The 14,708-nt window shown below is 48.4% G+C and overlaps 1 protein-coding gene across 2 annotated transcripts in view; it reads right to left on the bottom strand.

Moving 5' to 3' along the window:
* The window catches only part of ERAL1 (Era like 12S mitochondrial rRNA chaperone 1), a 48,597-nt gene extending 34,131 nt beyond the window's left edge, over window positions 1-14,466 (bottom strand). The window contains exons 1-4 of one of the 2 annotated variants that reach the window (XM_029611355.1): window positions 14,306-14,466; window positions 14,086-14,226; window positions 4,245-4,372; window positions 4,086-4,163 (exon numbers count right to left, since the gene is read on the bottom strand). In XM_029611355.1, the coding sequence (XP_029467215.1) occupies window positions 4,086-4,163; window positions 4,245-4,372; window positions 14,086-14,226; window positions 14,306-14,354 (396 nt within the window). In that variant the 5' untranslated portion in view covers window positions 14,355-14,466. The other variant, XM_029611354.1, reaches the window with a different exon arrangement.
* Window positions 14,467-14,708: the final 242 nt, after the last annotated feature.

Genomic DNA, 14,708 nt, shown 5'->3' with positions numbered 1-14,708 from the left:
CCTGGACATCCTTCAGTGCGGCTGAACCTGCCACCAAGATGGTTGTCTTCTTGGTAACCGGGGAGACCGCCACATCCACCTTGGGAATCTTCCATGACTCTGTCTGTTCCAGCAAGTGACATAACTTAGCCATAGCCTTGCCCACCTTCAGGATTCCCACTCCACCAGCTTCTTCACCTTCTGCAATGGAAAAGCCTTAGGAGAACCCGGTAATCCCTCTAGGACCAGGTTTACCCCTTCATTATCTGAATCCTCCTGATTGACCTTAATCCCCAGCTCCCCCAGCACCTGGGGAATTAGCGGGCCCCAGCTCATCCCTATGGAACAGCTGAACCACCCGAGGGTTGTCACCGTCCTTGATTGGAACCTCGTCCGGATCCTGCATTGGATCCCCCAAGCACTAAAAGGACCCTGATCCGGATCGTGCATCAGATCCACTAAGGCAGGGGTCCCCAACCACCGGTCCACGGACCGGGCCGTTGGGGATTTTTGCTGGTCCGCGGCGCCGCCGCCACCAAGCACCGGCAGGTGTGTCGCGCGCTCCCGGTCTCTCCCGCTGCCGTTGCCGCTGGGTTGTCAGCACGTTCAAGCCCAGCGGGAACGGCAGCGGTGTTTAAGGAAGCTGTGGCACCCGTGGCTGGCCTTTTCTTCTTCCCGCGCCTGCTCCCCCCCCCCCCCCCGTGACCCGGAACAGGAAGTGGTGCGCGGGAAGGAGAAAGAGCCGTGCCGCGTGGAAAAATAGCGGCGGCAGCAGCATTGGCCCCCGTGTAATCGAAGCAGTAATCGGTAAAGGAGTCAGCAGCATGAGCCTCCCGCGGCCAATGGGATTCTTCTTTCTTGGCCTGCAGGGGCTGCTGCAGCTCCCATTTGTGCTCCCGGGGGAGGGGGGGGGGGGGAGGAGGACGTGAGTGAGAGAAAGAGAGAGAAGCAGCCAGCCTGCCTGTGTGTGATTGACTGGTCAGAGAGCTGATGTGTGTGTGTGTGTGAGAGAGACAATGAAAGTGATTGCTCAGGGAGGTGACTGGTGTGTGTGTGTGTGTGTGAGAGAAAAAGCATGGAAGTGAGAAGTCTGGGTATGTGGGAAAGCATGGGCATAAGAAGCCTGTGTTGGGGGGGAGGGGGTGAAAGAAAGCATGGGAGTGAGAAACCTGGGTGAGTGTGCATGCATGAGAGAGAGAGACTGGTTGATAAGGTGACTGGTGTGTGTGAATGTGAGAGAATGTGATTCAGGGAATGAGAAGCCTGTGCATGTGGAGAGTGAGCATGGAATGAGAGAGACTGTTGTGTGTGTGTAACAGAGAGAAAGTGATTATGGGAATGAGAAGCCTGTGCATGTGAAGAGAGTGAGCATGGGAGTGAGAAACCTGGGTGTGTGTGAGACACAGCATGGGAGTGAGAAGCCTGTATATCTGAAAGAGAACATGGGAGTGAGAGACTGGTGAGTGTGTGTGTGTGTGTTTGAGAGAGACAGAGAAAGTGATTATGAGAGTGAGAAGCCCATATATGTAAGTAGAACATGTGAGTGGGAAGCCTGTGTGTGTGTATGGCATGAGAGAAACTGTTCAGGAAGGTGACTGGTGTGCGTGTGCCAAAGACTGGGAGATGATTGGTGTGTGAGAGACAGAAGCTGGTCATGGGGGCATGACTGGTATGGTGTGTGTGTGAGAGACATGGGCACTAAGGAAGAGGACCATAAGTATAGAGCTTAGCTTCTACTGCTGCTTCTGGTGTGTGCCACAGCTTGCAGGGAAGGGGAGTAGGAGAGCTGCTGGAGGAGGTAAGTAAAGGTGGCTTTTTAAGTTTATTTTTCTTGACTGCCATTTTAATTGTGTGATGTCTGCTTTTTTGAAATATTTTATTGGTGTTTTGAGCATGTTTAATAGTTTTTATGAGTTTTTAATTGTTAGATGTTATTCTGTTCATAGCTGTTTTGAAACATTTATTCTGCTTATTAGTATAGTTTTACAATTATTTCTGAGTGGGGATCTATAGCTGCTTGCTAGTTCTGTTTTCCTAATAAGAGGTGTATTGGTTTTTAAGACCTGATTTAATATTTGTAGTGTTGCCTTTTCATAGATAGGGTTGCTCCTGTTTGAGTGTATTCCATAATACAGATGTAACTGTGTGCGGATTAGTTTATGTGCATTACTACAGATCCTGGGAGTATGCTAGGTCGGTTCTGTGTCTGTTACCGAGATGAGATATTTTACTAGCATGTAAGCGTTTGTATCGGTCTTATTTGTTGTGTTTTCTCAAGAGGACATGCATTGGTGGTAAACTGCTGTATTTTCATAAGTAGGGCTATTTAGCCTGGAAGTAGAAGGAGTTTGAGTTGCTGTTACTGAGATGACACCAGAACCAGAATATCTTTTTTGTAGGGTGAGTTGTATGGGGAATGTCATAATTCTGCTTTACATCCATTATTGTGGGTCAGGGGGGTTCCTGTGGATGCAAACTGTACTTTTACATCTAGTCCCGTGATGATCATGGGTCAGTGTGTCATGCATGTGAGAACCTATGGTGAGTTGAGTCACATTCACATTATAAATGTCATAATTAAATAAGTGTGCACTAAAATCTAACCCCCTCCATAACCCCGCCCCCATATGACCAAAGCCCCGCCCTTGCCCCACCCCACCCTGCCGGGCCATGGCAAAATGGTCTTGCTTGAAGCCGGTCCCTGGTGCAAAAAAGGTTGGGGACCACTGCACTAAGGTACTAATAAGATCCGCTTCCAGATCCACCAGCCCTCCCTGCATCTGATCCGGATCATCTGTCTCCTTTGAAGAGTCTTCTTTTTCTGCGGCCCGACAGACCCAAAGCTTGCAGATCCCGACAGTCTCTGCATGCCCCCGATCCCTAGGCTTCTTAGCTGTCCAGGACTTCCTGGGCAAAAGCCTCTTGGCCCCTACTCCCTTTCTGGCCAAATAAGTCTTATGGAGCAGAAGGACAACATTTGCGGAAAAAGCTTCTGGATCCAAAGAAGGGTCCGGGTCTGCATCCCCCTGCGTTTCTTCTCTTCCCCTACCAGCAGGGTCCTGATCTGCAGGAAATAGCATGGGTGGGGAGTTCAGACTCTGCCACAGCAGCCTGACTCCCAGCACATGACAAAATGGCCGCCAGCTCCTCTGACACCCCCGCCCCCCCCCCAGCCGACCTCGTGTTCCTGCTGCCCTCTGGAGGTCCCAGCACCTCTGGATACATTCCCTACAAAACACGGCAGAATCAAGGGAAGCCAGTTTCGAACCGCAGCAGCAACAAACTTTGCCTTGCTGCAAGGGAGGCAGTATGCCAGTGTGATCGGGCCTAAAAATAGCTCCTGCCAACACGAGAAGACAGCGCTGTCCGGTGCTAAAAACAGCCCCTGGGCCCAACTGAGGAACAAATTCACCCCCCCACCTACCTGACTTCTGGCAGAGAAATCCAGCCGCTCAACTGCCTCAGCCCTGCTCCTCTTCTGCTGGAAGCAGTTCCCCGTCACCCCCCACCAAACAACTTAAAACATACAGCCACTTACAAACAGGGCCAGGGAAGGGAAGAAAATCCAAGTACCTCCCTGCTTCCAAAGAGGCCAAGGGACCCAGAGGGGGTTAGGGAATCAGGACCCCTGGCTTTCACCCCTCCCTGATGAGGGCTGGGCCAAACCCCCTGCTCTACCTAAGAGATGGCCCACGAAGGAACCTAGCACTTTGGGGAGCTGAAGTCTCCTAAAAATTCTTTTTTTTTTTTTTTTAAACCTCTAGACTGCAGGTTTGCACCTCTACCATCTGCTGAAGTCAGAGAAATACTGAAGGACTGCAGGTGGCACGCTCAGTTATGTAGCAGTGCCTCAAATTTTTGTTCTCTGCCTCCATGCATGCATAAACCCCACTTGTCTAGATTGATCCAGGATACGAACAGGAACATAAAGATTAATCTCTGCCTGCCATGACAAAGTATTTGCTGTTCATGCATACTCCCCACCTCAGCTCATACACCTTAAACTGGGGAGTTTAAGCAGTTTGACTGCAGTGTTTGGAAAGGTTGTGAATATCACAACCGTGTTTGCTGCAAACTAATAATTAGCATTTCCTTAGAATACCCACCAGTTGCGTGTCTCTATCTGTGACCACACCTTGTGCCTGACAGCGGGTGGTATGAACCTTCTTTGACACAGGAAACACCTGCAGGAAGTGAAAGATCATCAGCAGCTCAGGAAACACTTGCAGCATCATTCACACACCACATCTCCTTACTCACTGTACCTTTCTCCCCAGCAGTTTATTGGAAAGAGTGGATTTTCCAGCATTCGGAGCGCCAATGATAGCCACTCGCAGGATCTTAGGGTTTTCTGGTTGATCTGGTTGATGCCTCAGCAGAATCTCTTGCTGTGCTACAAATAAATGCTCATATGAGAAAAGCACAAATAGAAGAAGATGAAAGCAAAAAAATCTAGAGTTAAAATGCTCAAGGATTCCGATTAGTGCTGTAACAATTCCAGTGGTCTCTGTTCTGCTTTGCACCAATTTTTCAGCAGTGCCAGTAGTTGTATATCTAAGCGCTCCCTTCCTTTAATGCAGGCTTGAAACTACAGCGGCCAGTCAGGAAATTTGCGGTCTGAATCTGGAAGCTTGCTTTGTGTTTCTTCATTTAAGGCAATCATTCTGGACAAATTTAGAGGACGTTTTATGTTCAAGGGCCAATTATATGGCATTCTCTTCCTGACATGGTTAAGGCAGAACCCTCTGCATTGAAGTTTAGAAAACTTGTCAAAAGCATTCTTTTATGAGCAAGCCTTCCCTAATGGGATGTGATTCTAGTTTATTCTACATGTAACACCTAAATCATTCAGCTGTTATTTCATGCTTTTAAGAGACATTAATAAAAACAAAAAACACAGACTGATTAGTTCTGAGGGAATTCAGAATTAAGGGAATGCAACTGCATTTATATTTTTAAATGATTTGATCTTGGTTGTAATAGTATTTTTGCAGATGAATATTGGGAAGTTAAAGAAAAATTGGTTCTTACTTGCTAATTTTCATTCCTGTAGTACCACAGATCAGTCCAGACTTCTGGGTTTTGCCTGGCAGCAGATGGAGACAGAGAAAGTTTCACTGACACTGTACATAACCCAGTGTGCCACCTCAGTCCCTCTGTATTGACCTATACCCAAGCCAAGATGACAGCAACAACCTTAAATTTCTAAGCAAACTTGCTCACCCCCATCGAGCTGGAAAAAGGTGAAGTTGCCCAAAAAGACAATGGAAAACTCATTTCCCAAATTTAACATAAGCAATCAGCACCGAAAAACCTCCAACTCGCACTGTATACAAAGCAACAGTATGAGCAGTGGACTTCCTCGCCCAGTAAATGGGTAAGTCTCTAGACTTATCTGTCGTACTACAGGAACGAAAATTTGCAGGTAAGAACCAATTTTCCTTTCCTTGTACATACCCAGATCAGTCCAGACTCTTGGGATGTACCTAAGCTCCTCTTAACTCGGGTGAGATATGGAGAGTTCTGCCGTAGAACACTCTTACTAAAGCACTTGTAAGCCGGACCCCCGACATCCAAGCGATAATGTCTAGCAAAAAAACGACTTCCCAGTAGCTGCCCAGCACATTTCATGCAAAGACTCCTTTTGTGACTCAGCCCAGGAAGTCGCCTGAGAACGCATCAAGTGTGCCACTAAACCTCCCCAGCAGCGGGTGACCTTTAGAAATGTAAGTCAACTCGATTGCTTCCTTCAGCCACCACACAATTGTAGCCTTAGACAACTTATTTCCCTTCTTTGGACCACTCCACAGTACAAAGAGGTGATCCGATCTAAGGAAATGATAAATGACGTTTAGATACCTTAATTAATGCATGCCTCCAATTTAAGAGCCCAAGCTCCCCCGCATGAGGCATAGAGGAATCCAAATCAGCTGGAAATTCTACAAAGATGGAACGCTAAGACTACCTCAGGCAGAAAAGGCGGTGCATGCATAAAGATATCCCCGAATCAGACATCTGTAGAAAGGGATCTCGAAACGACAGCACATGGAGCTCCGAAATTCTCATGGCTAAACAAATAGCCACATAGAAAAGCACTTTAAGAGTCACATCCTTAGCTATAGCTCTCTTTAGTGGTTCAAACCAAGCCTCACATAATCCTCTAAGGACTAGATTCAGATTCCAACATGGACAAGTGTTCCACACCAGAGGACACAAATTCTTAGCTCCCTGAAGGAAACATAACACACCCAGATGTGCGGACAGATACCCATGCACCTTACCCTGGAGACAACCCAATGTCGCTGCCTGGACTCTCAGACTTAAAAGCCAGTCCCTTAACCAGAACCTCTTAGAAAAGTCAAAATATGCGACATCATAGCCTGCACAGGCTGAGGCTATACTCTGTCAACAGCAGGCCAGGACTCTAAGATCCTCCAAATTTGCACATACGTCAAGGATGCAGAAGTTCGCCTACCTTGCAATAAGGTGGAAATAACCTCTTTGGAATATTCCCTCCATCTCAATTGTCTCCTCTCAGAAGCGAAGCCGTGAGCTAGAAGTGAGCCACCTGACCTGAAAATGTTGGGCCCTGGTGGAAAAAAAAAAGAGTCAACTGATGTCCAAACCTCAGGGGCCTGTCTATAGCCACATTGATCAGATCTAGGAAGCATGGTCGATGTGGCCGCTCTGAAGCTACTAGGATCATGTTGCCCAGATGTTTCTCTATCCGCTGTAATCTCTTGCCCACCAGAAGCCACGGAGGGAAAACAAAGAAGAATCCCTCGAGTCCACGCAGCACCAGAGCTCAGACTCCTTTCGTACCATGTTCTGTTCAGCAGCTGTAAAACCGCAACACCTTGGTATTCTTTGGTTGGGATACCACCATCTTCTGTGAATGACACATCGATGTCTCCAACAGCTCTCATTTTCTGGGGTCTAACTTCCTCTCACTGAGAAAATCCACCTGAACATTATTCACTCTGGTGATGTGAGACGCTGCCAGCCACTCCAAGTGCTGCTCTTCACAGAGAATCAATTCCCAGGCCTCTTGGAGCCACTGCCCGATTCTTGGTTCCGCCTTGACTGATGTTGGCCACCATTGTCTGATAGGATCTGTATTAGATGGCCGCGTAACCTTGGCAGACAAGCAAGCAGCACGAAATGCACCGCTCGTCTCTATCCGGAGAGTCCCATTCCAGTCCAATTCCAGGTCAATCAGCTGTTGGACAGCTTGCAGCAAAGGAAAATGGCGGGAAGCCTGAAGGAGTCCCTCGAGGAGGGGGTTCACCTTCGGTTCCCCTGTAGCACTTGTGCCTGGGATAGCGAGCTCTTTCAAGCTGTCTGCCACAAGGTCTGAAAGCTCGTCTTTGGCGAAGAACCGCCTCATGGTTCGGTAGGGTTCCGTTCCTGGAGGGATTTCTCCTTCCTCCAGGGAGTCTTGACACTCATCTGAGGTGTCCGTGTCCCCAAAGCTGGGGCTTTGGGGCGGGCGAGGCTGCGTCATCGTAGGCACCGGGTGCCTGTGGATGAAGGTATGTAGGCCTTTGAAGAATTCTACCCAGGAGAAAGATGCTGGGTCTAAATTGAGAGGCACTGCGTCCCCGGGAAGCCCTGTTTGAAGGAGGTTTCCGCTGGGAGTAGCGAGGTCCGATGTACTGTCGGTGGAACCAGATCCCCGTATTGGCTGGGGAGGACCTTAGGCTGGATCACCCAGGGCCTCCTCGCACGGTATGCACAAGGTTGTGGCCTCTTCATGCTGCGCCGCTCTAATGTGGCATGCTGGGCAGAGGCCCTGGGCCTTAAGCTTCTCGTCCAGTGGTGCCATGGTTTGTGTGCACGCCGAAAGAAAACTCCTGTTTGTGCATTCAAGCGTACGCTGGGAAGCTGAGATATGCGCTCCGGGTGCGCCAAAGTTGTGCGTGTAGGTTGGATGCACACGTAGAGAGATGCGCGTGCTGCTCTGCACACGGGGTTTTACTTATGCGCCCAGCACAGTTGAGCGCGTGGCTGAGCGCCCGGCGCCCTTGCGTGCGTCGTTGAACTTATGCGTGCGCGCCGGTGTGCACACAAGTGAATTTGTGCACATGGCTTGCCTCTGTGCGCACAGAACGAACCGGCGGACAGGGCGGCGATCAAATGAACTGGTGACGGTGACCACCTCGGAGGGTCTCCACGTGGGAGGGCCCTCGTATCGAACCAGGGTCTAGCCCTGGTAGGGCTGATCAACCCGGTAGCACTTACACCGGCTGGCTATCTGTGCAGCTATTCGAGCCTCGAAGACTTAAGAGGTTTTCTACCTTACCTTGTCTCGGCGTTTCCCGGTCTTGTTCCAGGCGGTCTCCAGCTGGGGGGGGAGGGAAGAGGGAAAAAATACCTTCACCAACTCGCTTGAATTTGCACCCACTGCCGGGGGCTAAGTCCATGCCGGGAACCAGCTGCCGGACCGAGGCTTACCTCTGAGGGATCGCGGAAATCACCTCAGGAATCTCGACTGGGGGAGGGACCCGTAGGTATCACCGCAGGAGAGCGGGGCTCGTCTGTAGAGGTAAGTTTTTATTCTTTGGTTAGAATATTCTAACGCTGTGCAAGCGTGCATAGAGTCCCAAACTGCTATGGAGACGGAAAATACTGAGGAGCATGGCGTCTCGCAGGGGTAGATGTACTAGGGCTGACATCAGATTGAGATCTGATCCATCTCCAACTGCTATCAGGAGTACACTATACCCATTGGTCCTGAGTCCATCTGTCTACACGCTAGGAAAGCTCTTTTTTTTTTCCCCCCCAATCCAACTGTAACACTAAGCAATCTCTCTGTCTACTATCCTAACAATCAAAACTCCTTTCTTTAGCTAACCCCCGATCAAACCAGACTGTGGGCTTTGCACCTGTACCATCTGCTGGAGACAGAGGAATACTGGCAGACTGTGGGTGGCACCCTGGTATATAGGGCAGAGTCTGTCAAAACTTTTTGTCTCCATCTGCTGGAGGGGAGGTAAAATCCAGGAGTCTGGACTGATCCGGGTACGTACAGGGAAGGACTTTCCTAACTTCCCAACCCTAAATTTCTTTTAAAGTGGGAACCGCAGGTTCTGCCACCTTCATCTGCTGGAGACAGAGAAATACTGAAGGGACGCAGAGGATGCAACTGGTTAATAGAGGGCACCCTACAAGTTTTTCTCTGTCTCCATCTGCTGGAAGGGCGGCATAACCCACAGTCTGGACTGATCCGGGTACATACAGGGAACCTCTGATTTCACACGAATGAGCCAGTTGTCCAGACATGGATGCACCAACACACCATCATCACCCTGGTGAAGGTAAGTGGAGCAGTCGCCAGCTGAAGGGAAGTTCCTTTAGGACCATGAACCTCAGGAATCTCTGATGCTCTGGCCTGATAGCTATGTACAAATATGCCTCTGTCAAGGCAAGAATTCTCCCTTTCATACCGCCGCTATGACGGACCTCAGAGTTGGACCTCAGTTTTTCCATGTGGAAACTGGGAACCTTGAGTGCCACATTTTTTTTGTAAGTTAAGTTTTTTTATTAGAGACTGTAGCAATAATAGAGTACAATACAAGGAAAAAACAGTGAGAAACCAGAAATACTACACATTTACCTTCTTTAAATCCAATAGCTCTTGAATTGGATACAGGCGGCAAATAAACAGGACCCTTAACTTAAAATTGACCTCAGCCACACAGAGTGTTCAGAGTCTGAGCTATCAAACTCAGCAAGACATCTCTGTGAAAAAAAGAAAAACATCTGAGCTTAGTCCACAGCGGCTCTCAATCATCTACAATTTCTCCCTCTTCAAAAGGTGAAAAAGCCAATTCTCCATCGGAATCCTCTGATGTCTCATGATCCACCCCTTGAACATTACCAGGGACAGCCTCCCTGTGGCATTTGCTCACTGTGACCATCATATGGGATTACCCAAGCATACGATCCCTACACAGTAAGTTGCTCTGCCTTCACTGGGCGCCCCTGCAAAAAAGGTCTACAGGCTCTGGAAACATTCCACCCAGGAGACTGGATCTACACTGGAGCCCTTAGGCTCAAACTTGTTCTCTCCAACCTCCCTCACGGGAAAGCTTCTGCCCTCAGGAACAAGAGAGGAGGGGAACTGACCATTGCCTCGTCTCCCACAACACTCCCCTCCAGAGACACCTTAGGCAGGGGGGATGCCCAACATGGGCAAAAGCTGTAATAGTCAAATCACTTTGAGCATTCTAAACAGCACTGACACAAACTGAGAGAGAGTGAGGACAATTATCACATGGCGAGCCTCAAAGATAGCAAAAGTGCTTGAACCTGTTCGTCCCAGCGCCTAGCACTCTTGAACTTCGGCTCTAGGCAGCCTCCTGCGTGCATACGCACACCCCTCCAGGATATACACAAACACGCACTCAAGACTAGGTCGTGACCACACTCACAGAAGTACACGCGCAAATATGCACTTGTAGAGGCTGCAGCCGTTCACGTGCAAGTCCCTGTGAAAATACACAAGTCCAGGTCGCGGCCTTACGCGCAGAGGTCCCTACACATACAAGTGCCACGCAGCGAGAATGCACGCACACGTCTACTTACACGGGAAAAGAACTGCTGCCTCAGCCTTCCTCACAACTAAGTAAAGCCTGCCTGTACCTTCAATGCATTTTGGCATGGACCCATTCAACATCCGGCACCGAAAATCATTCAAGACCTAAAAAGTTTCCCCAACAGCTCAGGCCTCTTGAGCTGGGGCAGAGAGCCAGCATCCCTCGCTGCCTATTCTGCTAAACAATCTTTGCACATAAGCAAATTAAAACCAGCAGAAGACCTCTACCAGAACCAGAGACCCCCTCCTCAGTGCAAGTGTCTCTCTGCAGGACAGAGAACCGCTGGCACTGGTTAAGGGGATTCCCTTGCCTCTCCCGCCGACACTGCTAGGGAATCAAAAATGGCCATTTCCATGCTGACGGGGAAAGCCTCAGCGCTAGACCCTGTCACCTGTGAGGCTCATGCTACTGGTGCGGCCAGGCTGCTTTTGCCGCAGCGCACACTGTTCCATGGCACCAGCAGCACCTCAACAGCAAGCAAAGGAACAGTCCCTCAGCACCACAAAGCCAACAGCCGGCCTCCTCCGCAGGCAGAGAAGCTACTGAAAAACCCCAGTGCTGAGCTACTAAGATAGCGCCCACCCCCCTGCACAGATTCCTCTAATTCCTTGTTCTCTTTTTCTTCTTCTTTATTCTCTGAGAATAAATAAAGATAAATAGAAACCAATACTTTCCTTTGGTGTAGAGCGTCCATCTCCTTTCGCCAAACTTTAGTGAACCAGCCCTGGATCATATAAAAGGGATACCGCTCTACTCCACTGGGCTTGCAGTGCAGAACTTCCAGCACGTTCCACCACTGTCTCATTTTTGGGGGGGGGGGGGGGGGGGGAGATGAGGGATTTGGACCACCGGATGTCCACCCCATGGTCCTCCAGACTGAGCTATCAGAAGGGTCATCAACCCCCAGCTCATCTGCCTCAAACCAGGGAAGGATGGCCCCACTAGGACCTCATAACCATACCTGGGAACTCTCCGGATTTAGCCCGGAGACTCCAGAAATTTGTCTAAAATTCCAGGCAGAACAGTAAAATCTCCGGGCCGCTGCTATTTCCGCATCTCTCGCGCTGTCGACAGAGAGAGTGGGAGGGCTGCAGACAGCTCTTGTTTATGTTGACCACCCATCCGAGGTGGTTGGTCAACATATATATACACACCACAGTATATATATATATACACATACACAGCACAGTAAGAGCACACTTGCAACTCAGAGTGTCATTGGTCTGCCTGATGAATTGATGATTAATATTAAATATCGATACTGATTACCGTATTTTTCGCACTAGAAGACGCACCTGACCATAAGACGCACCTAGGATTTAGAGGAGGAAAATAAGAAAAAAAAATTCTGTCCCCATGGCAGGCTCTGTATGGAGCTCCCCCCTGGTGGCCGTCTGTGGGATATTTTTTCGGTTTTGTTTTTTATAGTAAGGCAGAGAACATCCACACAGGTACTCACACTTACTGGTTTTCTCTCCCTCACATACATACATAGACTCTTTCCCCTCCCCACATATACACACAGGTTCTTTCACACTCACTAGCTCTCTCCCCCCCCCCCCCCCCCCCCAACAGGCTCTCACACATACAAGCTCCCCCCCACTGGCTCTCCCTCACATATACACATACCCACAGACAATCACACACTCAGACTCTCTCCCTTATTTATACACACAGCTCTCTCACACAGTCATTTTAAACTTTCATGACTGCTGCAAAGTTCAAAAATAGATAGTCAGGGCTATATTACATTGATTAGGAGAGTAATTTGCTCCTAATATTTCAAAAGGTAACCACTTAATCAGCACAGGCAGTAGTTCTATTTGCTTTTTATTAATTTCAGCTGTCAAAAACTGCTAATCAGTTCTGAAAATCCACATTGCTTCATATGCAAGAAACATTTTATCATAAATCACTGAATTATACCATGAACTAAAAAAGTAAAGGTTTGTGTCATGTGTCCTCTATCCCAGGCAGTATATTACCCTCATGATTTTCTAATATATATAAACAAATGAGAAGGAAATGGCCTGTACTAACCATAAACTTTGATGCCATGTATCGTCTTCTGCCAGCAGAACTTGAGCTCCCTGCCGGTCTGCTGTTCCCGGGCTGCATATTACTGCGAAGGTCGGCGTGGCGTACCTTCACAGCCCACACAATTCTGTTTGAACAGCCCCTCCAGTTCAAACAGCTGGCATTTCACCTGCACCATGCCGACCTCCGCAGTAAGATGCACCCCGGGAACAGCAGACCGGCAGGGAGCTCAAGCTCTGCTGGCAGAAGACGATACATGGCATCAAAGTTTATGGTTAGTACAGGCCATTTCCTTATCATTTGTTTAGATATATTAGAAAATCATGAGGGTAATATTCTGCCTGGGATAGAGGACACATGACACAAAGCCTTTACTTTTTTAGTTCATGGTATAGTTCAGTGATTTATGATAAAATGTTTCTTGCATTTGACCTGCGCTACCATGCTGATTGGGCTCAGTTGGGAGGAGGAGGGGGGGGACAGCGCGCGAGAGGGAGAGATGCTACATTTGCTCCATAAGACGCACAGACATTTTCCCCCCACTTTTGGGTAAAAAAAAAAAAAGTGTGTCTTATGGAGCAAAAAATATGGTATATTGATTGAATAATAGTGATTAATTGGTGATTAAAACAATGATTATGAATATATGAAGGATAATTAAAGTGGCAGCTCCCACCCACCTAATCTTGAGAAATCTCAGAGTGAGCAGGATTCAAAAAGTTCCCAGGTATGCTCATAACCCCCTGGGAGGATCCAGAAATGTTTCTTGTATTTTTTCCTTTATCTCCAGGCTACAGGTTTTACACCAACTGCTGGAGACAGAGAAAAATCTGAAGGATTGCAGGTGAGTCAGTGGGTTATGTACAGTGTCAGTGAAACTGTCTCTGCCTCCATCTGCTGGGAGGGAGGCAAGACCCAGGAGTCTAGGCTGATCTGGGTATGTACAGGGAAAGGATTGCTTTTATTTATGCAGTATTTTAACTTTACAGACATATGCATTTTATTATGAGAATGTTGCATTGTAAACTGGTTGGAGGTCTAAAAATATTTTAAAATAAATCTAGGATGGATAGACACATGTCACTGCTCAATGCTAATCAGCTGATCACTTTTTTAAGTTCCTTGTTTTGACTAAGTAGCTGGTTTTTATCTCAGACTGCTGTCTGCAATGAGGAGAGGTAAGAATTGGTCTTTCCAGGTCACAGTACATTTTCAGTAACTAGAAACTAGATTCGTTTTATTGAACCTACAAATTAATCTATAGTATATCAGCGGGCCCCTTCCTCCGAAGCGAGTAGCAATGCACTCAGATCATAAGTCCTCTGGGGAAGGGACTCGTAGGATGTGTATGAAATGTATTATTATATTACTCCCTGTCTTAGAATATTTACATGCCAAAGTAATAAACTAGAAACTGATTCACTGGTTTTATTAGGCTAATTTCCAGGCCCCTCGCTAGTGAAAGATTTACCTTTATTAAACGCCATTGCTGGGGATCTCTGCCCCGTGTCCGTATCACCGATTCCCAGGAGGGGGCCCAAGGCTGCATCTTTTCCATATAAAGCAGCAGCCACCCGGAGCATGGGCGGCCGCAGACGAAAACCGGAAAACCCTGGAAATAAAAAAAGAACCGAGAGGAGAGGAGCGTCAGGGCCCGGGTCCGCGGCGACCCACATCCACCCCAGCCTTACCTAGTGCCCGCTGTCCAAGCACGGCCCGCAGAAATCTCCCCACCGCCATCTTGTGCCGCGCTGAACGCCGGGACAGTGCAGTGTTGCCAACCTCGCTTATTTACCGCGAGATTGGGCTTCTTTTCCTAGTCATTCGCGGTTTTTTTTTTTTCCGATTCGCTGGTTGCTTTTAATTGGGCTATTTTTTCTGCCAGTCGCGGTTTTTTTGGCTTGTTGGGCTGGACGTGTGCTCTGATGTTACAGTGATTGGCTGCTGCTGCTGCTGCTGCTGCTGCTGCTGCTGCGATGAAGCCTGTCCATAGCAGGCACAACCTATCTTGCAGCAGTAAGCCAATCAGAGCAGGATTCAAATAGTGAGCTGCAAGCCTTGTTGATGGATACCTCAGGAGCACATTTTTGTTGG

The sequence above is a fragment of the Rhinatrema bivittatum genome, chromosome 8, assembly GCF_901001135.1.
Source record: "Rhinatrema bivittatum chromosome 8, aRhiBiv1.1, whole genome shotgun sequence".
NCBI classification, from domain to species: domain Eukaryota; kingdom Metazoa; phylum Chordata; class Amphibia; order Gymnophiona; family Rhinatrematidae; genus Rhinatrema; species Rhinatrema bivittatum.
This window is presented reverse-complemented; position numbering and strand designations above follow the sequence as displayed.